At 38.2% G+C, this 24,151-nt stretch overlaps 2 protein-coding genes and 1 non-coding gene across 7 annotated transcripts; 2 read left to right on the plus strand and 1 right to left on the minus strand.

Moving 5' to 3' along the window:
• The first annotated feature begins 458 nt into the window (after window positions 1-458).
• LOC131657768 (uncharacterized) lies at window positions 459-2,347 on the plus strand. Its single transcript, XM_058927129.1, has 2 exons — window positions 459-1,706; window positions 2,120-2,347. The coding sequence occupies exons 1-2, from the start codon at window positions 459-461 to the stop codon at window positions 2,345-2,347; spliced, it is 1,476 nt and encodes a 491-aa protein (XP_058783112.1).
• Window positions 2,348-7,812: 5,465 nt separating this feature from the next.
• LOC131660797 (F-box/kelch-repeat protein At3g06240-like) lies at window positions 7,813-12,911 on the minus strand. Of its 5 annotated transcripts, none has more exons than XM_058930125.1 (5): window positions 11,153-12,911; window positions 9,613-9,758; window positions 9,183-9,262; window positions 8,972-9,096; window positions 7,813-8,188 (listed from the first exon to the last, which is right to left on the minus strand). In XM_058930125.1, exons 1-2 carry the CDS (start codon window positions 12,837-12,839, stop codon window positions 9,697-9,699), a joined length of 1,749 nt encoding a protein of 582 aa, XP_058786108.1. In that variant the 5' UTR covers window positions 12,840-12,911; the 3' UTR covers window positions 7,813-8,188; window positions 8,972-9,096; window positions 9,183-9,262; window positions 9,613-9,696. The 5 variants fall into 5 exon arrangements, with proteins under 5 accessions (XP_058786108.1, XP_058786107.1, XP_058786106.1 ...); XM_058930124.1 differs by having other exon boundaries at window positions 9,544-9,758; XM_058930123.1 differs by having other exon boundaries at window positions 9,183-9,462; window positions 9,544-9,758.
• A 4,440-nt stretch (window positions 12,912-17,351) lies between these two features.
• On the plus strand, window positions 17,352-17,458 carry LOC131593785 (small nucleolar RNA R71). The gene has a single exon (XR_009281166.1). It is a non-coding gene; the product is annotated as a small nucleolar RNA R71 (small nucleolar RNA).
• Window positions 17,459-24,151: the final 6,693 nt, after the last annotated feature.

The following is a 24,151-nucleotide window of genomic DNA, read 5'->3' on the forward strand; positions in this document are numbered from 1 at the left end:
TTTGATTGTGTGTCATTTGATTTCTAATTTTCCATTTTAGTTTCTGTTTTGGGAATTAATATTTTTGTTGTATATTGTGAAACTATCATAATTACAACCATTAATGTTATTTCATTTTTTGATCGTGTGTAATCTGATTTCTAATTTTCTATTTCAGTTTCTGTTTAAGGAATTTGCCTCTTATAGAAAGGAACAGAGGTAGTAATATTTATGTTGTATACTGTCAAACTATCATAATTACAACCATATTAAGTGTCATTTGATTAAGTGTCATTTGATTTCTAATTATCTATTTTAGCTTACTGCTACACTTACTGAAATGCTTAAATTTTGGCGCAGTTATCATTTTGGCGACCCTGATTAGTTTTGAAGACAACAATGAATGTTACACGGATGATGCGTCCCTCCTTATCTCTGACAAATAGATTACATTAAGTTGACATTCCAGGCTATATGCTATGGAGATGATATTCCAGGCTATTCAGTGCACAGAGGAAGAGAAGGTGATTTTTGCTGCTCAGAAAATGAAGGGGCCAGCAGGTAGATGGTGGAATACGGAGTCTACGTATTTCACTAACCGAGGGATTCCAAAGGATTGGCAACACTTCAAGACAGCTTTCTTGGAGAAGTACTATCCCAACAGTGTGCGTGCTTTGAAGGAGCGTGAATTTCAATCTTTCAAGCAAGGCAACATGTCGGTATCTGAATATGCTGAGAAGTTTGAGGACATGGCTGCCTATTCAAGACAAGCTGCCTATGCACCAGATGAGTTATGGAAGATTGATCAGTTCCTTATGGGGCTGGATGCTGATATTGTGCACAGTGTGTCTCAAAGGGAGTTTACCACCTATGCTGAGTGTTTGAGGCAATGCTATGTTGCCGAGAACACATTGAAGAGAGTCCAAGATGAAAGAGAACAGAGTAAGCCGGTTCGTAGGGAACAAGGAAGGTCAGGGCAGCATTTGAAACCCCGCAATTCTCCAGCCATGAAGAAGCAGGTTTATGGAGATCGTTCTACTCAGCCTCCTCGCTGTGTTAGATGCAAAGGAAATCACTTTGGGAATTGCAAGCCAAACTCTGGGAGATGTTACCGTTGTGACCAGCCAGGGCATTACGCAAGGGATTGTACTGCCCCGAATGCTCCCGAGAAGACTAGAGGTCGTGTTTACACCTTGGACGCTAGGAAGGCCCAAGGAAACACTAATCTTGTTGCTGGTACGTGTTATGTTAATGATCAGCCCTTGTTTGTGCTAGTTGATTGTGGAGCAACACATTCTTTTATTTCTTATCCTTGTGTGCGGAGGCTTGGTTTTGAGACGAGTCTTCTTCCTAATCCTATGATTATCTCGTCGGCTACGGACGATGTAGTAGAAGCTCGAGAAATTTGCAAGGAGTGTTCTATTACCTTCAATGGTCGTAGGTTCGTGATTGATCTCATTTGTCTACCTCTTAAGAAGATCGATGTAGTACTTGGTATGGACTGGTTGACAGCTAACTCGGTTTACATCGGTTGTAAAGAGAAGGCTATCTTCATTCGTGCTGAGGAGACTACACCAACCGATGCCATTAAACATCTTCTTGAAGGTACAGTTAACATGATCAATTACCTTTTTGCTCAAGAGAAGTCTTTCCTTTTGGTTCTTACGTCAGACTCCAAGGACAAGAAGAGTGTATTGGAGATTCCGGTTGTGTGTGAATTTTCCGATGTATTTCCTGAGGATGTTACTTCTCTTCCGCCGGAAAGGGAAGTTGAATTCTCTATTGATCTTGTATCGGGTACCGCTCCAGTTTCGATCGCCCCTTATAGGATGTCTCCTGCAGAGCTAAGAGAGTTGAAGAGTCAGTTAGAAGAGTTGTTGGCGAAACACTTCATTCGTCCTAGTGTTTCTCCATGGGGAGCCCCAGTCTTGTTAGTGAAGAAGAAGGATGGTAGTATGCGTTTGTGCATCGACTATCGTCAGCTGAACAAGGTAACCATAAAGAACAAGTATCCTCTACCACGGATTGATGACCTCCTGGATCAATTGAAAGGAGCCTGTGTGTTCTCGAAGATTGACCTCAGGTCGGGATATCATCAAATTCGGGTTAAGAGTTCGGATGTATCTAAGACTGCTTTTAGGACGAGATACGGTCATTACGAGTTCTTGGTTATGCCATTCGGGGTAACCAATGCTCCTGCTGTCTTTATGGATTACATGAACCGGGTGTTCCAACCATATTTGGATCAGTTCGTGGTAATCTTTATAGACGACATATTGATATACTCTCGGACTATCGAAGAGCACATGGAGCATTTGAGGATTGTGTTGTCGGTTCTCAGAGAAAAGCAGTTGTTTGCGAAGTTTAGTAAGTGTGAATTCTGGATGTCCGAAGTTAAGTTTCTTGGACATGTCATATCTGGCGGCGGCGTAGCTGTAGACCCTTCAAAGGTAGAAGCAGTGATAAATTGGGAACGACCCAAGAATGCAACTGAGGTCCGTAGTTTCCTAGGCTTGGCAGGTTACTATCGGAGGTTCATTATGGGCTTTTCCAAGCTAGCATTACCTTTGACCAGGCTTACAAGGAAGGAAGTTTCTTTCGAATGGAATTCAGAATGTGAGAAGAGTTTTCAGAAACTCAAGGAGAAATTTACTACTGCTCCAGTGTTGGTGATTCTTGATCCAAACCGATCTTACGAAGTGTTCTGTGATGCTTCTAAGAAAGGCTTGGGTGGAGTGTTGATGCAAGATGGACAGGTTGTAGCTTATGCATCCAGACAGTTGAGATCTCATGAAGAGAATTATCCTACTCATGACCTCGAACTCGCTGCAATTGTGTTCGCGCTCAAGGTGTGGCGACATTATTTGTATGGAGTTCACTTTGAGATGTTTAGTGATCACAAGAGTTTGAAGTATCTCTTTGATCAAAAGGAACTTAACATGCGTCAAAGGAGATGGATGGAGTACTTGAAGGACTTTGACTTTGATTTGAAGTACCATCCCGGTAAAGCTAATAAGGTAGCGGATGCCTTGAGTAGGAAGGAGATTAAGGTCGCAGAGCTGATGATGTTGGAATTTGGCCTTATGAAGAAGTTCAGAAATCTGGATTTACAATTCGAGTGGGCACCAACAGGTGTGTTGATAAGTAACTTGTGTATTGAGAATGAGTTGCGGGAAAAGATCCGTCAAGCACAGTGGAATGATGTAGAATTGCAGGATAAAGCGAACCTTCCAGATTTCGTTCGTACATCTGATGGACTCATTCTTTTTGGACGGAGGATGTGTGTGCCAAATGATGCAGAGTTAAAGAGGTTGATTCTGGACGAGGCCCACAAGAGCAAATTCACCATCCATCCCGGGTCGACCAAGATGTATCAAGACTTGAAAGGGAATTTTTGGTGGCCTGGTATGAAGAGAGATGTGGCTGATTATGTAGAGCAGTGCGTGATTTGCCAACAAGTGAAGATAGAGCACCAAAGGCCCGGTGGTATGTTGCAACCATTGGATATTCCTGTTTGGAAATGGGACAGTATATCCATGGACTTCATTGTGGGACTACCACGGGTATTAGGTGGGCATGACTCGATATGGGTGATAGTGGACCGTTTGACTAAGTCCGCGCATTTCCTACCGGTTAAGACAACTCACAAGGTTTCTCACCTTGCGAGGCTTTTTGTAGTGGAGATTGTGAGATTGCATGGTGTACCATCTAGCATTGTGTCAGATAGGGATCCGAAGTTCACTTCCCGATTTTGGAAAGCTTTTCACCAAGAGATGGGTACAAATCTGAATTTGAGCACTTCTAACCACCCCCAGACAGATGGACAAACAGAAAGGACTATTCAAACCATTGAAGATATGCTGAGGGCATGTATCTTGGAAATTGGTGGGAGTTGGAAAGATAACTTACCTTTGATAGAATTCGCGTATAACAACAGTTATCATGCGAGTATCGGTATGGCCCCATACGAAGCCTTGTATGGAAGGAAGTGTCGATCACCTTTATGTTGGTCTGAAGTTGGTGAGAAGGGAATTCTTGGACCGGATATAATTCAAGAAACCACGGAGAAGATTAAGATGATCCGAGATAAGATGAAACAAGCTCAAGATCGACAGAAGAGTTATGCGGACAAACGAAGGAGACCGTTGGAGTTTGAGGTAGGAGATTATGTGTTCTTGAAGGTGACTCCAAGGTTGAGATTGAAAGGACCAATTAAGACACGCAAGCTTAGTCCGAGATATGTAGGACCTTATCAGATCATGAGACGGATAGGTGAAGTCGCATACCAGTTAGCGTTGCCTCCTTCACTATCCGGGCTGCATGACATTTTCCATGTGTCTCAGTTGCGGAAGTTTGTGCCGGATTCATTTCATCCTATCCTACCAGATACAATTGAAGTAGAACCAGATCTTTCTTTCCAACCGCAACCTTGTCGTATCTTGGAGTATGCTAGCAAGTCGTTGAGAAGCAAAGAGATACCTCTTGTGAAGGTGCTGTGGGAAGAGTCGCGTCCTGACGAAGCCACTTGGGAGCTCGAATCAGAGATGCGGGAGTTGTATCCTCACCTGTTCTGGTAAGTTTTCGAATTCGAGGACGAATTCTATTTAAGGGGAGGAGAATGTAATATCCTTATTTTATTTCAAGAGATTTAATAATAAGAATTTCATTTTGTTGGATTGTAACTAAGTGGCATCATGGTAAATAGAATCTAGTTGGAGGTTGTTTAGGTCATTAACTAAGGCCTAAAGGAGTGTTTGGCTTGTGTTGTCTTTGATCATTTTGGTAACAAACAGAATTTTGGGAGAAGAAGAGGAAGGAAACGTGAAAACAAGAAGGAAGAGGAGGAAGACCCACATCACCACTTCATCATCAACCTTGCATGCTCCATTGATTCAGCAATCTTCATCTTTTTCTTCTGATTTTCGCAGCTCCTACTGCTCCTCTTCAAGGTGAGTCTCATAGATAGAGACCTTGGGGTTTTATATTGGGTTTATGCCATTTTTGGGGTTAAGGGTTTTGAGAGTAATTGCTTGAATGATCCTACAAATGCATGTTTAACCCTCCATTCTGGTAATAATGAGTATATGTATGTTTACCATAGCTTATTATTTGATTAACAATGGCTGCATGTTGAAATTTGGGGCTTGGGGACCCCAAATGCGTTTCTGCGTTTTTGCTGTTTTGCAGAGTTCGCTGCAGCGAACTTTCTTTCGCTGTAGCGAACTGTGTAGCGAATAAATCTGGGAGTTGAATTGATTTATTCGCTGTAGCGAACTTTCCTTTGCTGTAGCGAATCGGGGCTTCGCTGGAGTTCGCTGTAGCGAACTGACCTGGGTTTGAAGAAGTTTAGCTTCTGTTTGAGTTCGCTGTAGCGAACAGAAGTTCGTTGTAGCGAACTAGTCTGGTACAGAATTGATATTTCTCCCATTTGAGTGCAGTTTCGTTTCGTATCGGAATCGAAGGCCTCTTATGACCTGTATGATATGCCAGTACTTGTTTTAAGTGTATGAGACTATGATATGATCACCATCTTGCTTGTATGCATGTATATTTGAGATATGCAATTGTTAATTGTGTTATGATGTGATCATTGTTATTCTCGTTCATTCCGGTTGAACGTTCGGAGACGCTTTGCCGGTGTGGCTTGATTGTGTTGTGGTATGCTTGAATCGGAGTGGGCCTAGGCTATTAGGGGGTAAATCGCTTAGAACACTTAATACCGTTGCAATGTGCATGTGGAGTTCTTCAAGGGCGTTTCTCCACTAGCCGTTAACACATTGGCGTTCTCGGTATGTTCTACACACCTGAGCTATCATTGCGATGTGCATGTGGAGGTCTTATAGGGCGTTTCTCCACTAGCCGTTAACACATCTGCGTGCTTGGTATGGTGGAGAGGTAATGCCATGTAGGCAATATTACCTTCGATTCACCTCTAGTGATGCCACGTAGGCAAGGTCACTAGGCATTCGCCCGGTGGGCTCGTATTGTCAAGATGGCGTATTTGCACTAGCCGTTAACACATCGGCGTATAGACAATGATGGGGTCGGACGCCATTTAGGCAATGTCGCGGCTGTAACTCATCTCGGATGGAATCCATTTAGGAAGTGAATCCGATAGGTCTTGCGGTGTGCATGTGCAAGTCTCTTGATGCGATGTACGGGTGTAACTCACCGAGGGTGTGGTTTGCGTAGCCTAATGAGCGGGCTGTAACTTACTCCTGGATTCCTCGTACATGGGTACGGGTTTGCATACGGTGGTTTTGACTATGTGTTTATCCTTGTGGCCATATTGGATAAGTTATGGGACTTCCAATGATGGTGTACCTTGTTTGTACTTGTACCTAGCCGTGAGGTGACCCGGATTCTCGGTGAATTCGTTGATTGCATGTTCCCTGTAGAACTGAGTGAACCCGTAAGATAGGGAGACTCACTGAGATTTAGTAATCTCACCCTATTCCAATTATTCTTTTTACAGGTGGTTCGAGGCAGGATCGAGGCAAGGGTAAGATGGCTTAGCTTCGAGTCGATGTTTCTTGGCGATGTGTTCTGTCGTAGTTTATGATCTTTTGTATTTCCATCTTTGTACCACGGAGATGTATTTGTACCAGTTGGAACTCATGTATTTTGGCCATGACAGTTTGGGCTTTTGTACTTGTACTTATACATTATCTATTCCGCTGCTTATGTTTATGATTTTCGAGTACCATTTTAATGTCATATACGTATATCCTAGGCAATGTATGTATGGGGTGTTACAACATTTATATAATTATAAAAAAAAAGTGTTAATTAAAAAAATTATTAAAAAACATTTAAATAAAATTATTAAAAAAAACGTTTATATAAATTATTAAAACTGAATAAAAACTTTAATTAAAAACGTTTATTAAAATTATTAAAAAAAATTATATAAATTATTAAATAATACAATTATATAATTATTATAAAATTATTATATGTACAGTAACTTTTTAATATTTAATAATATTCAACGTTAATTAACTTTTTAATATTTAATAATATACAACGTTAATTAACTTTTTAATATTAGATATTATTAGTAACTTAATAATATCCTTGTATACAACGTTAATTTTACTATAATGTTGTATATTAACTTGTATATTAATAGTCCAGATTATTAGTTCAGTTGTTATATATTGTTAGTATTAACATGTTAAATATAAGTTGAGTTTGAAACAATAAAAATCAAGAAAAAGCAGTAGCTCAGTTGGTTGTACATGGTTATTCTTTACCTAAGAGTCCCAGGATTGAATCTTAAGCTTTGGCAACAGCAAGATTCTCCCAGCCTAGTCAGCCTAACATGGAATAGGGGGTGTCTGAAAACATAATTTTTTTTTTCTAAGAGGCGAAGACTAAATATGCCATTCACACTTTTCAATGTAGTAATTATTGTTATTTTTACAATTCTACCCTTCGTTTATTACTTTGTACACAATTTTCAATATATTTATAAGGTTAATTTAGTAAAAGTACATTGTTTTATGACAAAATTATTACATTTTTTTAATTTGTGTGCAAAAACCTTAAACTACACTCATTTTAAAAGGGATGGGGTAATATACTAAAATTTATCTATAAAATTATATTGTTGTAATCTTGTTCACTAGATCTTACAATTTAGCTTTCCGTGTCTTCAATATAACTCAACGGTGGCAATTTAGCTTTCCGTGTCTGAAAACATAATCTTTTTTTCTAAGAGGCGAAGACTAAATATGCCATTCACACTTTTCAATGTAGTAATTATTGTTATTTTTACCATTCTACCCTTTGTTTATTACTTTGTACACAATTTCCAATATATTTATAAGGTTAATTTAGTAAAAGTACACTGTTTTATGACAAAATTATTACATTTTTTTAATTTGTGTGCAAAAACCTTAAACGACACTCATTTTAAAACGGAGGGGGTAATAAACTAAAATTTATCTATAAAATTATATTGTCGTAATCTTGTTCACTAGATCTTACAATTTAGCTTTCCGTGTCTTCAATATAACTCAACGGTGCCACTTCTATCGCCGTATTTTCTTCCTCTTTTTTCCTCTAAGAAGGGGGGAGTATCTGCATTTCCTTCAAGATGTTTGTTTGGTGCCTTTATGATCTCAGTAGCCTCAAGTGCCTTAAATCTTATTGAACTGCTTCTTATAGTTTGATAAGTATGGGTCCATATGAAGATACCACCAAGCTACAATTGCAAAAAAATGACAATATAATAAGATAGGCACACTATGGCTTTGTTTGGATTGATGGAACCGGATGGAGCGGAGCGGAATGGGATGGAATAAAATGGTATTCCATTGTTTGGATAATTTAAAAACGGATGGAACGGAGCGGAATAGAGTGGTATGGATTCCATTCCATTTCATCACTTACCACCATTTTTCTTACCCTCCAATTTGGGCGGAATGAACAACTTATCCTGTTCCGTCCTAAAATTTCCAAACAATGGAATGGTATTTTCGTTCCGCTCCGTTCCGCTCCGCTCCATCCCACTCCGCTCCGCTCCATTCCGCTCCGTTGATTTTATGATATCCAAACATAGCCTATATGATATAGCCTAATGTAATCAAAATATGAATAGGATAATTACAATAGGTAGGTTTCCCATGTTTCCTGATTAATTTAAAGAATAACTCATGAGATCAGATAATTTTAGATAAAAATTCATAATATAGGATCACAAAGGAAGCTTAAAATCATTTAAAAATGTTTCAGTCACTAAAGAGATTATTGTGATGACTGATGAGTCACATACTAGATCTTTTTCTTTAAAATATTTCGCGACTCTGTCTAAAATTATACAAACATATCATCGATCAGGATGTCTCCAAGATAAAACAACTTAGTTACAAAGGAGTGTAAAATTGTACAAACATATCATCGATCAGGATGTCTCCAAGATAAAACAACTTAGTTACAAACTCGTATCACACTCCTGCTACATTAAAGATCCGTTCAAAAAATATACCTGATGAACATGCAGCAACAATAAGACCTTCGACTTTTAAATTAGGCTTTAGTAATTTCACGAGTATCCATCCTAAAACCCCTCCAATTAAGAATGTGAGTCCAACATTAACAGGCATAAACCACCTGTATAAATCGATAATTAACAAATGATTAAATTAACAAAACCAATTAAGACAAAACACTAATGAAAAATTAAAAGGCAAATGTACCGTGATATCATGTCTTCAAGTGAAACACTCTTGGCAAAACTTGAAAACATAAGTGCAGGGGTGAATATAAAGAATACAACCTGCAAAATAGGTTCGGATTCCATGCAGTAGTTGATTTTCTCGGTTCAATCTTAAATCAATGACAGAGATCAATTAGTTCACTATATGCAGCAAATCCTCAGTATGTGACACATTTATTGTTCTTGGCCAACTAATCTCAAATCTATAGTCAAGATCAATAAATGCACTAAATGGTGAGAATCATGCTGCTGAATTAGTCCTGTTAAATATTTGTTCACATTAAACATGTATATAAAGTAAACTAGTATAACATATTAACTTAGAAGCTTGAATATGTTACCTTGTTTAAGGATATTCTAAAATCTATGAAAGAAGATTATTGAAATAGTGAGTAGCCATAAAAGCTCACAATGCACTAATAAGCAGAACTTGAATGACCGGCATAGAAGCCGCTTCCAAAAGCTCTACAAAACCCATTTTTGCTTTTGTTGAACTATACTATACACAGTTGTTGTGATTTGTGCTGAATCGGAACTGAAAAACTTGAGTTTATTTCTGTAGAACAAGAGAAAGATGAATCATTATTTACTGTGATGAAGTAGGGTCAATAACGAATGATGAGTACACTAATGTATCCCCACACACGTTCCAAATAACTTGGCAGAATGTTACATTTGTGTCATTGTTTTTAGACCAAATCATATGTTGTGAGGAATGCAATTAAGTACCGAGATCAAATGTCCATGGATGGACCGCAGTGTATAGATTTATCAGAATGTCCATGGATGGACATTCTGATAAAATGTCCATGGATGGACCAAATCATATGCTGTGAGGAATGCAATTATGTTTAACATAGACACCCAATGATATCCATTGTCCAGAGATATTAATGAATAAATTACTAGTATAAAATAAAAGTTATGATTCTGATAGGCAAAAAATTGTCCCAATAACCTCAAGACTAAAACTGTACTTAGCTGAAGCACATAATAGCCACTTTTGCTAGTATTTTTTTCCTTTTCATAATTTCAAAGTAACACATCCCTGTTGCTAAATAAGTAATGGTCATACACATTATATCACTTTGTGCTAGGTTAAGACACATTATAATTATCACTTTGTGATAGGTTAAGACACGTTATATCACTTTGTGCTAGGTTAAGACACATTCACGGTAACAATGTTTTTGTTCTAGATCTCTGGCCTTTTATACAGGCTTCAAAATCTCCAATTATAACGTATTTTTTAAAGAAAGTTAAAGAACAAACAGCACATCACTGGAAGTTTATTATCATATATTCTTCAAGTGAAACTACCACTCATTTTTCATCAATTCGTCAGAAGATAGAATACCTTCATAAAGGATATAAACAAAGAGGAACCACAAATAAGCTTTAAGTACAACCTTTACAGTTTCATAATAACTCAAACTATAGCAACAAGTTGTTGTTAAACATGTACATTATTCTATTATCATTCTATTCATTTATGGTGGAAATCACAATCTAGTCAAAATTCATAATTTAGATAATTTTTCATAAAGCTTTGCATTTGCAAATCATGATTAGCGATTATGTCATTCCTTCAAAGTGAAGGTAGAAAATGGTTGTGATTGGTGATTAGGGTTTGTATCAATTGAGATTGAAGGATAATAGAGAATCACAAATCTTTGGTTGAAATACACCACAAACAGGTAGGTTTTGTGCACACAAAAAAATCACAAGAGCAATATTATATACATAGTGGCATATATATTTCAGGCAGAATATAATGAAACTCAAAAAGGAACATATTATTGTAAAATTGGAGCACATTCATTAAAGAAAAACCAATCAGTTTTGCAAATCACAAAAGTCTAAACCTTTAAAATTAAATTGATAAAACAAGTTATCACCACAGCCATATATACCTAAGGATGAAAATAAGAAGGAAAAAAAACTATTTACTTGATCCTCCAATAGAGAGAAGGCTTTCCTTGTAAAGACCGACTTGAAAATAACTAGACTTTGCACCAGTAATACCAACCTCCTCAATTCTTTGGGTGCTCAAATCAACATAGGCTAGTTCATAATCATTTTTTGGAAAGAAAATATATCCTGTGTTCCCAAACCCAACTGGGGGCCATGTAATGGAAGAGAAGGGACCGTAAATATATAGTTTGATCCATGATTCACCCACACCGAGTTCACCCAGAATATATATGTGAAAAATAATATCATCGTGATAATTTGATATTAAAGCAATTGATCCATTTAACACCGCCAAGCGTTCTTCATAATTGTAAGGAAAAGAAGGTTGAACCCCGATGGGTGTTGTAAGGAACACCTCATCACTGAGGTCAAATGACAAGAGAGATTTTTCATCGAGGTCATTTCCGTCGGAAATCACCCAATGACATGCTCCATCCAAATAAACTTCGCGAGTATCAAACAGTTCACAACAACACCAAATAGAAGAGGGAGCTTTGTTCATGTCGATGGTTCTCCAAGAATTACTTTTTAAACTATATATCTCGAAATAACTTTCTGTTATCGGAGGACGATAACTCTCGTAATCATAATCAAATGTTATATACTGAACGACCTTAAAGTCATCTCTAAGTTGGTCATAACCAAAGCCATTAAAAGCATGGCTGAGATAGAGGTTGTTTTGAGGGTGTTGTGGTGAAAGATCAGCGGGGCTACGAGGAATGACCAGGAATTCCTGGGTAGCAGGATTCCACAGTACATATTGGAGATCAATCGGATATTCTTGGTGAAGACAAAAAATGCCGTTAACACTTGTGGAGTTGAGAATCCTCCTATGACGGCCAGACTGTTGAAATGGAGGTGGCAAATTGAATTTGACGGTGTTGTTGAGCAAATGGAATTCAGAGTAGTAATCATAAGCAGAAGCAATATGATTTGAGAGAATAAATGTATGATAATCATCATCACGAGATATGAAATGATTTGTGTACATGGTCATGAAATCAGAGTTTTCAAACAAAACGGACCATGATTTGCTTACACATCCAAAGCGCTTCAATGATTTTATGGACAGTTTTGATAGAATAGATAAAGCAAGTTTATCGGGAATAGAGTTTCTGATAAACTTTGATTGGGAGGACTTTCCCTTATTCATCATCGGCCCAGAGTTGTTTACCTTATCCATCATCGGCCCAGAGTTGTTTCCCTTATCCATCATCGGCCCAGAGTTGTTTCCCTTATACATCGGACCCATCTTTGATTGGGACTTGTTTCCCTTACGCATCAGAAACATCTTTGATTCAGATCCGGGGTACTTGTTTATCAGAAACGTCTTTGATTCAGATCCGGAGGATTTGCTTCCATCGGACATCAATGCTTCCTTGTACGATCTGAACAATACTGGAGATGTATCCATATCCATCGGGACGATGGTGGTGAAGAACGATAGTGGAATATAGTGTTTGCGAGATATACCCTTGGTGTAGAAGAACGATAGGGGAGGATAGCTCCTGCTCTCGTATTCTTCGTCTTCCTTTTTATCTGCCAACCACCTTAATTCCATGATCGAACGGATCGGTACCAGGTCTTCATTTTCCATCTTTGATCCGGAGGTTTTGTTTCCCTTATACATCGTAACACCGTGGGGGACGGCGACGGAATACATTATCGTGTTCAATGATGATGACCGCTTCTGCTTATTTCGCTTGGTTTATCATCATAATCGCTTTTACTTTATTTTCTCTAGGTTTAAATGGGGCTCCAAACCCAATTTATTTATTTTTCCTACCCAGACCCATTATCAATTTCTCTTTCCACTCCTTCAAAATTTACAGTATAATCTATAGGAAATTTTGAAATTTTCGGTATTTTCATTTACTTATTATTATACTCGAATTTTGAAATTAGGAGCTGGTCGTCGTCCTCCGATCAGTTCCAATTGAAAACGGATGGCGGAGCAGTAGGCGGTGGGGGAGTTCCGCGCACCTCGTCGCCAAACTAGTAGAGTGTCCACTACTGATGTGGAGGAGCAAGTGGTTCAGGTTAAGGTGGCAGAGGTTTAGGAATCGGTGCCTGAGGTGGGTGAGTCGGTGGCTGTTGTTCGAGAGTCGGTGCCTAGAGTTGAGGAGTCGATGGTTGTGGTTGAGGAGAGGGTTGTTGAGGATCAGGAGCGGGTGGTGCATGATACAGAAACCACCACCGGTGCATATACAGAGCCACCAGTACACATTGATGGAGCTTTTCTCGAAGGACCTTCTGACAGGTCTGTGTTTACAAGATATGTTGACCATGTCACTTAAGTGCTTAATTTTTATTACGCAATTTAATTTATACTAATGTGTTTTTATTGTATTTTGTTGTCATATGAGCGTCCAGTGCTGAAGGTCGTTTCTCATGGGTCGAAGTTGAAGAACTTCCCCGAGAGACCGATGCCTAAACGGGTGACGAGGATAGTTTAGGACTTCCATCTAATGGACTTTGTTGGATGTTCCCTGGCGATGTTGAACGCCCTCCTGTTATCAGCTTTTGTTGAGAAGTGGCACCTGGAGAAATCATTCTTCCATCTTCCGTTTGGGGGGAGATAACAGTGACTTTGGATAATGTGGATTCCCTATTTCACTTTTCGATTGCTGGTACGTTTTTCACACTAGTTCATAGAGACCATGCGAAAGCGGTGTGCATGCTTTTGAGATCAGTGAGGTGGCTGTCCTTAATGAGTTTGGTGAGACTCTGAGCTTTGACCTTAAGTTGTCTTGGCTCAGGAGGATTTATCAAGAGCTTGCCAATGTAGGGTGTAGATGTTTTCATATTGGCTTTATGTTTGGTAAAACTAATTTAGCAGCAATAGGTTAAATAGAATTATAACTTGTAAGAGAAAACAGGTTGAAGTTCTATTTAATGGAAAAACATGTTGTGTTGAAATGTTTCAACAACTGGAACAACATGTCGAAGACAATGTCGTGACATCGGAATTGAGCTGACAGTTTGGATTCTGTTATAACATAAACAGAATATTCCTAAAATATTGAATCCTATGTGGAGCTATATCTAAGGAGAACATTTAGGGAACTAATTGTGGAAAGATTTTATAGGAGAATATGTTGCAAAAGTGTAACAATTTATTGTTGTTATTTGGAGCATATTTTATGGAGATATTTGTGGTAAATATCTTGGAGATATTTGTGGAGAATATCTTGGAGATATTTGTGGAGAATATCTTGGAGCTTATATTGTGGAGCAATTTTAGCAACAGTTTGTTATGTCAGTTTGTCACAATTTAAAGGTCAAAAGAATCAATTCAGAATATTGAAGATTATGCAGTTTCTAATTATGGAGATAATTTAGGAAACTTATGATTGACGACCTTTCTTTTAGCAGAAGAATTCTGCTGATTTGTAACAGCAACGAGAGCTGTGATTGAAGGCCCAAGTCTAGTTTGTAAGCTAGCCGAGTATTAATAAGATGTAGTTTTTAGGGTTAGTTGTGTAAGTGAACCACCCGGTTGTGGGATGATCACTGATTTGTGCCTCGAAGCCTATTGGTAAGAGGTTTGTTTTACTCACTCCGAAGTTGTGAAGCAATGAGTGCAGTTTTGTTCTTGGAGGAAGCTTTGAAGAAACTTCAAGTGATCTTTAATTATGTGCTTAGAATGTTGGAAATTAGGTCGTCGATGCAGTGGCTGAGTTGTTAACTGTTAGACATCATTGCTATGATTGGGAGTGGAATGGAGATATTCCATATCTAGGGAGAACCTAGGTAGATGGGTCATTGGGTAGTGATTAAGTGAGGAGTTGTAAACTGGGAGTTTAGCTCTGAATTGATACTGCTAATAGTGGACTTCATCCCTGGTTTGGTATGCCCCCAGAGTAGGTTGATTAAACCGAACTAGGTGAACAATTCTGTTGTGTTCTTTATTTTTTGCACTATGATTATGTATTCCTACCTTATATGTTTTCTTAATATCATATCAGATGTCACGACATCCTATATGGCATCTGAATTTTGTCTTACCAGAATTTCAATTGGTATCAAAGCAGGCATCTTGTCTGTTTCTGGATGATATCCATGGGGGATACTTTCTGGTTGTATACAAGGTAGAAAATTGTTTGAACAAGGAGTGTTCATATTGTATGGTCCCTTTAAGTGGAGGATGGACCTATTTGTGGAAGACTAGACCAACCTGACCAGAGCCGTTGTACCTTCTTGATGAAAGAAGATAATGATGCTTGGGCAAGAAGATTAAATTCAGAAACTTCATGCGGGAGTGAGGATTTTGGATTGTATTGTTCAATCATTATACACAAAGAAGGGTATTATCAAAAGCTTCATGCGGAAGTGAAGACTCTGATAAGGTAACCTCTGTAATTAAGGTTTATGATCAGGATTTGATGTTTGGAGTAGGATCTAGTCTGTTGCTTAGTGCAGAAGCAAGCATTGTGAATTCTGTTGAAGTATGGCTATTTTCTGCTGCATAGCCTCTGGTGCAACCCCTATTGTAAAAGAAAGATTCTAAGGTTATTTATATTCAACAGAATGTATGGCAGAACCTTACAGCTATAATTGAAGTGTCAAAGATACTTGAGTAATCTCTCAATTCCACTCATAATGGCATGGTTTATTAGAGCTGATGAATGTCAACTGATCAATGATATTCATAATCATCTGCAACTGTGAACCTTGAAGAGTTTCAAGGCTGGAGTGTTCCTAAAAGGAGGAACAAATGTCCTACCGGATGTTAGGATATTGAGTACTGGTATGCAACTATCAGCAGAAGAACAGATGTTATGGTGCTAAACTAATGTAGTGTGAGAATATTGGTTTGGAACCTACTCCTGGTTTGGAAGAGGAGACATTTGATTATAAGTCGATCAGGACACGGTCAACATGTACTTCTACTCCAAATCTTATTTTATGGGAGGTTAGAAGTAAAAGCTTAGTGTTAAAGAAGACTCGTGAAGGTATTCTTTTCTAATCCTTTATGTTTAAATCAAGATAAGCTTATATCTGGTATTTTCTTTTAGGAATTTCTTTTAGGAATTTAGCATACGAAGGCATCTGAGTTATAGCTTCTGTGAAAGGTATGGTTATGTTTAATTGTTTCAGAAGTTCTACAAACTTTTTAAATTGCGCTTCAGTTTTAGATTTAGCTAATCTCTGAGGGTACGGAATAGGTGGCTTATAAGGTGGTGGTGGTGGAACATATGGTTTTTCTTTTTCAGATTCCACTTCGGTGTTGTTTTCATTGGTTTTAGCAGTTTGATCATCAGTTGATGTCTTTTGGGTTTCCTTTGGCTCTTGTTGTGACATGGGTGCGTTTTGAGTTCTAGGGTCGATGGGTCCACCGTAGTTCATTCCACTTTTCAGTGTAATCTCATTCGCATGTCCTTTAGGATTAGGTTGTGGTTGAGCAGGAAATATGCCAGCAGGGGCAGCAGTAGGTGCTTGTTGTTGAGCTACTTGTGAGATTTGCGTTTCTAGCATTTTGTTATGTGTTGCTAAAGCATCTACTTTGTTTGCTAATTTTTTTAGTTGCTCACTATTATGAATGTTTTGGTTTAGGAAGTCTTTGTTGGTTTGTTGTTGGGAAGCTATGAAGTTTTCCATCATGATCTCTAGATTCGACTTCCTCGGGGCGTTTGGAGCAGCTACAAGCACTTTTTGATAGCCAGGTGGGATAGCAGGTGCTTGTCCAGGTGCGTACAACGCATTATTGTTCTTATACGAAAATTTTGGATGGTTCTTCCATCCAGGATTGTACGTGTTTGAGTAAGGGTTTCCCTGAGCGTAGTTCACTTGATCAGATGGAATACCAGTCAGAAGTTGACATTCGGCAATGACATGTCCAGTTAATCCACATATCTCGCAGTTAGGTGCTACAACAGCCACGGTGGCTGAAGGAGTGATGATTAAATTCTCGATCTTTTGAGTTAAAGCGTCTACTTTAGCGTTAACGTGGTCTATACCACTTACTTCGTACATTCTTCCTTTGGTTTGGGTTTTCTCTATAGCAACTCGTTCTCCTCCCCAATGATAATGGTTTTGTGCCATGTTTTCTATGAGGTTATATGCTTCATCATGGGGTTTGTCCATTAGAGCTCCGCCAGCAGCGGCATTTATAGTCATTTTAGTGTTATAAAGTATACCATCATAGAAAGTATGGATGATCAGCCATGGTTCGAGTCCATGATGAGGGCATAGTCTTAACATGTCCTTATATCGTTCCCAAGCTTCGAAGAGTGATTCGTTATCTTTTTTGGTAAATCCGTTGATTTGACCTCTTAGCATAGCAGTTTTGCTAGGCGGGAAATATCTTGCTAGGAATACTCTCTTTAGTTCGTCCCATGTAGTTATGGAATTAGAGGGCAGGGATTGAAGCCACGCTCTAGCTCTATCTCTCAAGGAGAAGGGAAAGAGGCGTAATCGAATAGCTTCGAAATTAACATTGTTAGCTTTGACAGTGTCGGCATATTGCACGGACACAGATAAATGGAGATTAGGATCGACTGCAGGGCTTCCAGAGAATTGATTATATTGGACAGCTTGTACCAATGAAGGTTTCAATTCGAAATTGTTCGCCTCAATCGCAGGTGGTGCGATACTTGAGTGCGGTTCAGCTCGTGAAGGAGCGACATAGTCTCTAAGAGGACGAAGAGCAGCCATCTCTAACTTCGGGGTAAGTTGATGTATTTGATCAGTAAAGATCAATTCCTGAGAAATTGGAATTGGTTCTACTTCGGGAAGATGATAAGCTCGACGTCTTACGTTAACAAAACGTTCAATCTCGTTAATTCGTTGAATTAGCTCCCCTCCTTGTGAACGAGTACTTAACATACAATCTTTCAAAGAGAAAGGAAAGAATTACCCTAGTCTCTACGGTGTAACAGTGAGTTACGATATCGACTTAAATAGTCTCCGGCAACGGCGCCAAAAACTTGATCGCGACTTTACGTGTCTATAAATCTGATAACTGCAAGTGCACAATCGTGTCGTGTAGTTTTAAAAGATATCGAATCCACGGGAACTATGAATTGATCTACCGTTATCTAAGGTTACTACTATGTAAAACTAAGGCTAATAATATCTTTGTTGTTTCTAAGGGGAAATGTAATTGTGAAGTCTAAGTAATATAATAATAAACGGATATCAGCATGTATTTCATTTAACTTAGGTGATCTGAAGGTCCATTGGTTGTGGTTCTTATTCGATTAAAAATCTTTACTAATTATGTTGTTTAAAAGTCCTCCTCTCAGACTCTCGCTCTGTTGATTTAGACTACTATCCTAACTCGTAATGTACGCTCTCGCCATCCCATTAGATTTAGAAAAGCCTTTTGAAAATAACATAGTTAATAAAATGCTTGCTTTATAAAGTCGTTATCTACTTAAATCTCCTAGTCTCAAACTTTCGCTCTATTGACTCGGCTCATGCTAGTATTCCCTAACGTACGCTTTCGCCATCCCGCGTCGGGTTTAAAAACACTTTTTTAAGACTCTATTAATTAAATTAGACATAAAACCAAAAACAAGTGATAGTTAATAAAACATATTTAAGCCAACTTATTTCGGATCCCACGGTTAACTTACTTTACATACCGATATCTTAATTAATTAGCCAGACATATTGATACGGTTAAACATGCATAAATTTGTTCGGTTTATAATAAAAGGCATATTAAAAGGCATACAATATATCATGCAATTAAATAATATAAAGACGGTAAATAATAAACCTGAATGAAATAAATCTGATATAAATCTGAATCTTGAAGTACTCGAACCTCCTCCATAGGTTGGCTGGATCGTTCTTCAAATATTATTGGGCGTAAAATTAAAGGCAAGGAAAATAAAAACTAAATCTAACGTAAGGTTAGATCTATGAAAGGTTCACAACAATCTCCGGTGTAGAAATTGTTGTGAGAAAAAGAAAGCAATGAATGAATTAAAATGCGGAATAAAAATAAACGCTTGGAAAATAAATTCGGCAGCACTTCGTTGGCAAACATTCGGATCCAGAAGACTGAAGTATCAGCCTCCTTTTATAGCCGAGCGTATGCGGTTCCTTTCCGTGAATGTAGCAGCTTCTGACTGGGACTTGGGAGACGCACGTCTCCACTTCTTCAGGAGAGTTGGGAAAAAGACTTGAGACGTGCGTCTCAAGTGGAGATATTTTAGGAAGACTTGGAGACGGGCGTCTCCTATTGGTGACGTGGCAGAGAGACGTTGGAGACGGGCGTCTCCACGTGCTGAAGTGTTCTTTCCAGCTCCTTCGTGGGCTGGGCTTTCATCCTTAGGCATTTGGGTCTTCTTTGCACCCCCTTTATTGATTTAGCACCTCTCTTTTACAAATAAAGATGCTTTTTGCTTCATTTCTTCTCCTTTTCACGAATATTCTTAATACGAACGCAATACCTGAAACATCGCAAATACCCGCATAATATCATAATAAAACAATATAATTAAATGAAAATGCTAATAATATCTATGGATTTTAAGCCAAATATATGATATAAATTCGTGTTATCAACATGAACGTCTTTTTCCATGATCTCTAAGTTGACAGAGCCATCCAAGTGTAGACATTTGACAAATTTCATAATAACTCAATTCATGTATAGTTCTTAATCATGTAAGCTTACAATCTCTAGTAGCTCCGTTTTCAAATGGAAATCTTAGTTTTCGTAGTTAACAGTAAACAATATCCATTAGACTTAAGTTGATAAAATCACCATTGCTATGTTTTCAAAAGCTCAGTTGTTGGAAACAAACTCCTCAGCTTCTCTTCTCTTTCTGCAAGAAATTGGTCAGCACTAAGTGAATTAGACTGTGAATAACATAATCAAATGTATGGGCTACATGCCTAGTGGTCAAGCTCAAAGTCAACCACTTAAAATTAACAAACATAATCACCCCCAGATAAATGTTGTGTAGTTGAGTATGCCCCGACATAGTGAACAGCATTAAATAATTAGTATGAGCTTTATGCATTTGTTCTTCGCTCAAGCAGCAGCCAATTATTCATAATTCAAAAAACCAAAACTTCTAATCAGAAGTGTTGCTCATACCCAATTGTGCTTGAGTGCCTTTGAAACAACACCTCTCACAAGACCAGCCCACCAAATGATCACCTAAAATGAGTGGGGGGAAAATAAGAGAAAATTATTATAATAACTTGGTATTGAAGTGCAAGAAATGCAGAAATGGATTCTCAATAGAAATATGGCCATACATGCTGTCTGAAAGAGATCTTCTGATGTTGTGATTTTTTAGTCAAGTTGGATAAGTAGGATAAGGGGAAAACAAGCGTTATTATTCCAAGGAGTACTATACCCAGCAATATTGAACTTGTTGTTATAGAAGTTTTAGGACTGCAGAAGAAACCAAGTGCGGTACATGAAATAATGAAAGACATTAAAAAATTGTTCGGTAAAAAGGGTGTCTGAATTACTGATTACTAGTACAATAGAAAACATAGGAGGTACCTTTCACTAACAAACATCCATTTTTCAATGTCCATAGCATCTATAAAAACATAAAGGATGATAAAGATCTCAGCAACAAACAATAGGGTAGCAAAAGAATTCCTGTGGAGTGTTAGACGAAAAAGATATGTTTAGGTGTATAACAGATATCTCTATATAGAGAGACTCGGCCAGTGAACATATCTTAATGAAACCTATTTAGAAGACATATTTGGTAGTGACTCTTGAGCTCTCACTCACATTACTGAAGGATAGAAAAACACTTAGAAAGGGGGGGTTTGAATAAGTGTAGTCTAAAAACTTGGACGATAAAAATAAATTGCACAATTATTTTTATCCTGGTTCGTTGTTAACTAAACTACTCCAGTCCACCCCCACGGAGTGATTTACCTCACCTGAGGATTTAATCCACTAATCGTAACATATTACAATGATTTTCCACTTAGCCCGCGACTAAGTCTTCTAGAGTATCCTGATCACAACCTGATCACTCTAGGAACAAATGCTTAGACACAAGCTAAGACTTTCTTAGAGTATCCTGACCACCACGTGATCACTCTAATTACAACTGCTTAGACACAAGCTAAGACTTCCTAGAGTATCCTGATCAATACTTGATCACTCTAGTTACTTACAAACTAATGTAATAAAAAAAGAGTATTACAATTGCTTCTGAAAAGCTATAATCACAACAGTGATATTTCTCTTAAATTTTAAGCTTAATCTCACTAAAATATTACAACAGCAATGTAGTGAGCTTTGATGAAGATGAAGTTTCTAAGCTTTGAGTTTGAACAGAGTTTTAGCAAGTTAATTGTTAGCAAATCGTCAACCTTGCTTCTCATCAGAACTTCATACTTATAGGCACTTGAGAAGATGACCGTTGGGAGCATTTAATGCTTTGCGTATTCCGTACAGCATTGCATTTAATGTTTCACACTTTTGTCAACTACCTCGAGCCTTGTTCACGCTGTGTCTACTGACGTTGCCTTTAATAGCTTCTAACGTTCCTTTTGTCAGTCAGCGTAGCCTGCCACCTGTACTTGCTTCTGATCTGATGTTTGTGTATACAACGTTTGAATATCATCAGAGTCAAACAGCTTGGTGCAAAGCATCTTCTTGTCTTCTGACCTTGAAGTGCTTCTGAGCGTGATACCATGAGAACTTTAGTGCTTCTGCTTCTGAACTCAAGTTCTTCTGATGCTTCCATAGACCCATGTTCTGATTCTGCCTTGACCATCTTCTGATGTCTTGCCAGACCATGTTCTGATGTTGCATGGTGAACCTTCTGAGTCAAAGCTTCTGAGCGCTGATTTGTGCATACTCTTTATATATTTCCTGAAAGGGAAATTGCAATGTATTAGAGTACCACATTATCTCACACAAAATTCATATCCTTGTTATCATCAAAACTAAGAATATTGATCAGAACAAATCTTGTTCTAACAATCTCCCCTTTTTTGATGATGACAAAAACATATATAAATGATATGAATTTGCGATCAGAAAGAGCAGACGGCTAAAGACAATTACACAGCTATAGCATAAGCATGTGAATGTGTCTCCCCCTGAGATTAACAATCTCCCCCTGAGATGAATAATCTCCCCCAGAAATTAATACTAGAAGAATTTTATAAATAAAAGACTTCCCTGAGTATTTCAGTAGAGACGTTCACATGTGCTTGATCTTCAGAATATTCATAACTTCTGATTTCTGCTTCCATAGGACAGCGTCAGAACTTTGAATTTCTTTAGATCCTTAGAACATTCACAGCTTCTGATTTCTGCTTCCATTGGACAGCTTCAGAACTTGAATTTCTTTGATCTTCAGAACATTCATAGCTTCTGATTTCTGCTTCCACTAGGACAGCTTCAGAACTTGAATTTCTTTAATCTTCAGAACATTCAAAGCTTCTGATTTCTGCTTCCATTAGGACAGCTTCAGAACTTGAATTTCTTTGATCATCACTTCATGCTAGAATGTATCAGAACATTGTTGAATGTATCAGAGCATCATCAGAGCATCTCTACATCCTGAAATGTTACAGAACAAAACTAAACGACAAAAGTCAGCATGAAAGAGTCAGAACATAGAGTATGTTTCATAACACATAATATGTATCAGGGTCATATGGTATGTGTCAGAACACATAGATATAATGTTTCAGATCATATTCTATTATCCGAATGTCTGAACATTCTTCCTTCTTGATTCTGAAGCTTCATAGCACTCAGCTTGCTTCATGAATCCAAGAGCTTGATTCTTTATAGAATTGCTTTTCCTCATCTTGTTGCTTCTTATGTTGATCTTTAGTTCCTGCAACAGCACAACTTAAAACATAGAACTTTGCAAGTTCTGTTAGTAATGTGGGGCCTTTTTACCCGGTAACTGATAATATTAATCAGATCAGTTATCATATATTTTCTCCCCCTTTTTGTCATAACATCAAAAAGAATATAAAAGATTCAGATAAAAACAAAAAGAAACACACGGAAGAAAAGGATGATTTTCATTGAAGTTCAAACAGACAAGTACAGAAGTACACGAAGAGAAGGAAGAAAAGATGCACAAAAACAGATGCAGCAAAAGCAAAAACAAAACAACTAAGACTCAATCTAAGATGACCCTAGCTTTGATAAGATCTTGGCCAGCATCTCTTGAACCCCATTGTTGTGCTCAGTCTGCTTCTCTATGAAAGCTCTAAACTCAGTATTGACTAAGCATTGCTCATCCTGGTTCTTCTGCAGAACTTCCAGAGTCCTTGCAAGACGGGAAGGTTCATCAGAAGAAGCTTCATAGCTTCTATCCAAAGGGATGGCATTGTGTTCTGTAGCTTCCATTGAGAGATCATTTGCAGGGATTTCCTCAACAGGAACTGATTCAGCAACATGATCTTCTACATCTGCTTCTTGCATTGAAGCATCTCCATATTCTGCAGCTGGAATCTTATAATCTCCATTCTCAAGTGCCTGAAAAATGGCAGCTAGATTTCTTGGGGCAGAAGGACCTTCAACTTCTGGTGGGTCAACAACTTCTGGAATGACCAAGCTTGGGTCTTCCTTAGAAGGGTTTTCCCTCAGAAAGTCATAGAGGGTCTTGAAATCCCCGAGCATAACTGGATATTGAGGTCTCCAGACCATAATTTCCCTGCAAGGATTAGATTCCAATGCAGCAGCCAATCTTGCTACTTCCAATTCATCCACAAAGGGCTTCTCCTCAGCAGCAACACAGTTTTTGAGAGGATGGTAGTATATACCATTATCATCCTCCAGAAGGTATCCAGGGTAACCAAGGGCAGCAGCCACTAATCTCTTCTGTACTCCCATTGCTTCTACTTGAAAATCCTTACGAAAGCTTCTCTAGAGACTTCGTGTAGAAACATCATCCAGACCATTTAGGAATGCATCCTTTAGAAGGTCTAGACTGCTAATCACCTCATGTCTGAATAATTCCAGGTAGGTATAAGGTTCAGGTTCAGGCGGATTGAAGTTAAATTTGT

The sequence above is a fragment of the Vicia villosa genome, linkage group LG3 (assembly GCF_029867415.1).
Source record: "Vicia villosa cultivar HV-30 ecotype Madison, WI linkage group LG3, Vvil1.0, whole genome shotgun sequence".
In the NCBI taxonomy this organism is placed as follows: Eukaryota; Viridiplantae; Streptophyta; class Magnoliopsida; order Fabales; family Fabaceae; genus Vicia; species Vicia villosa.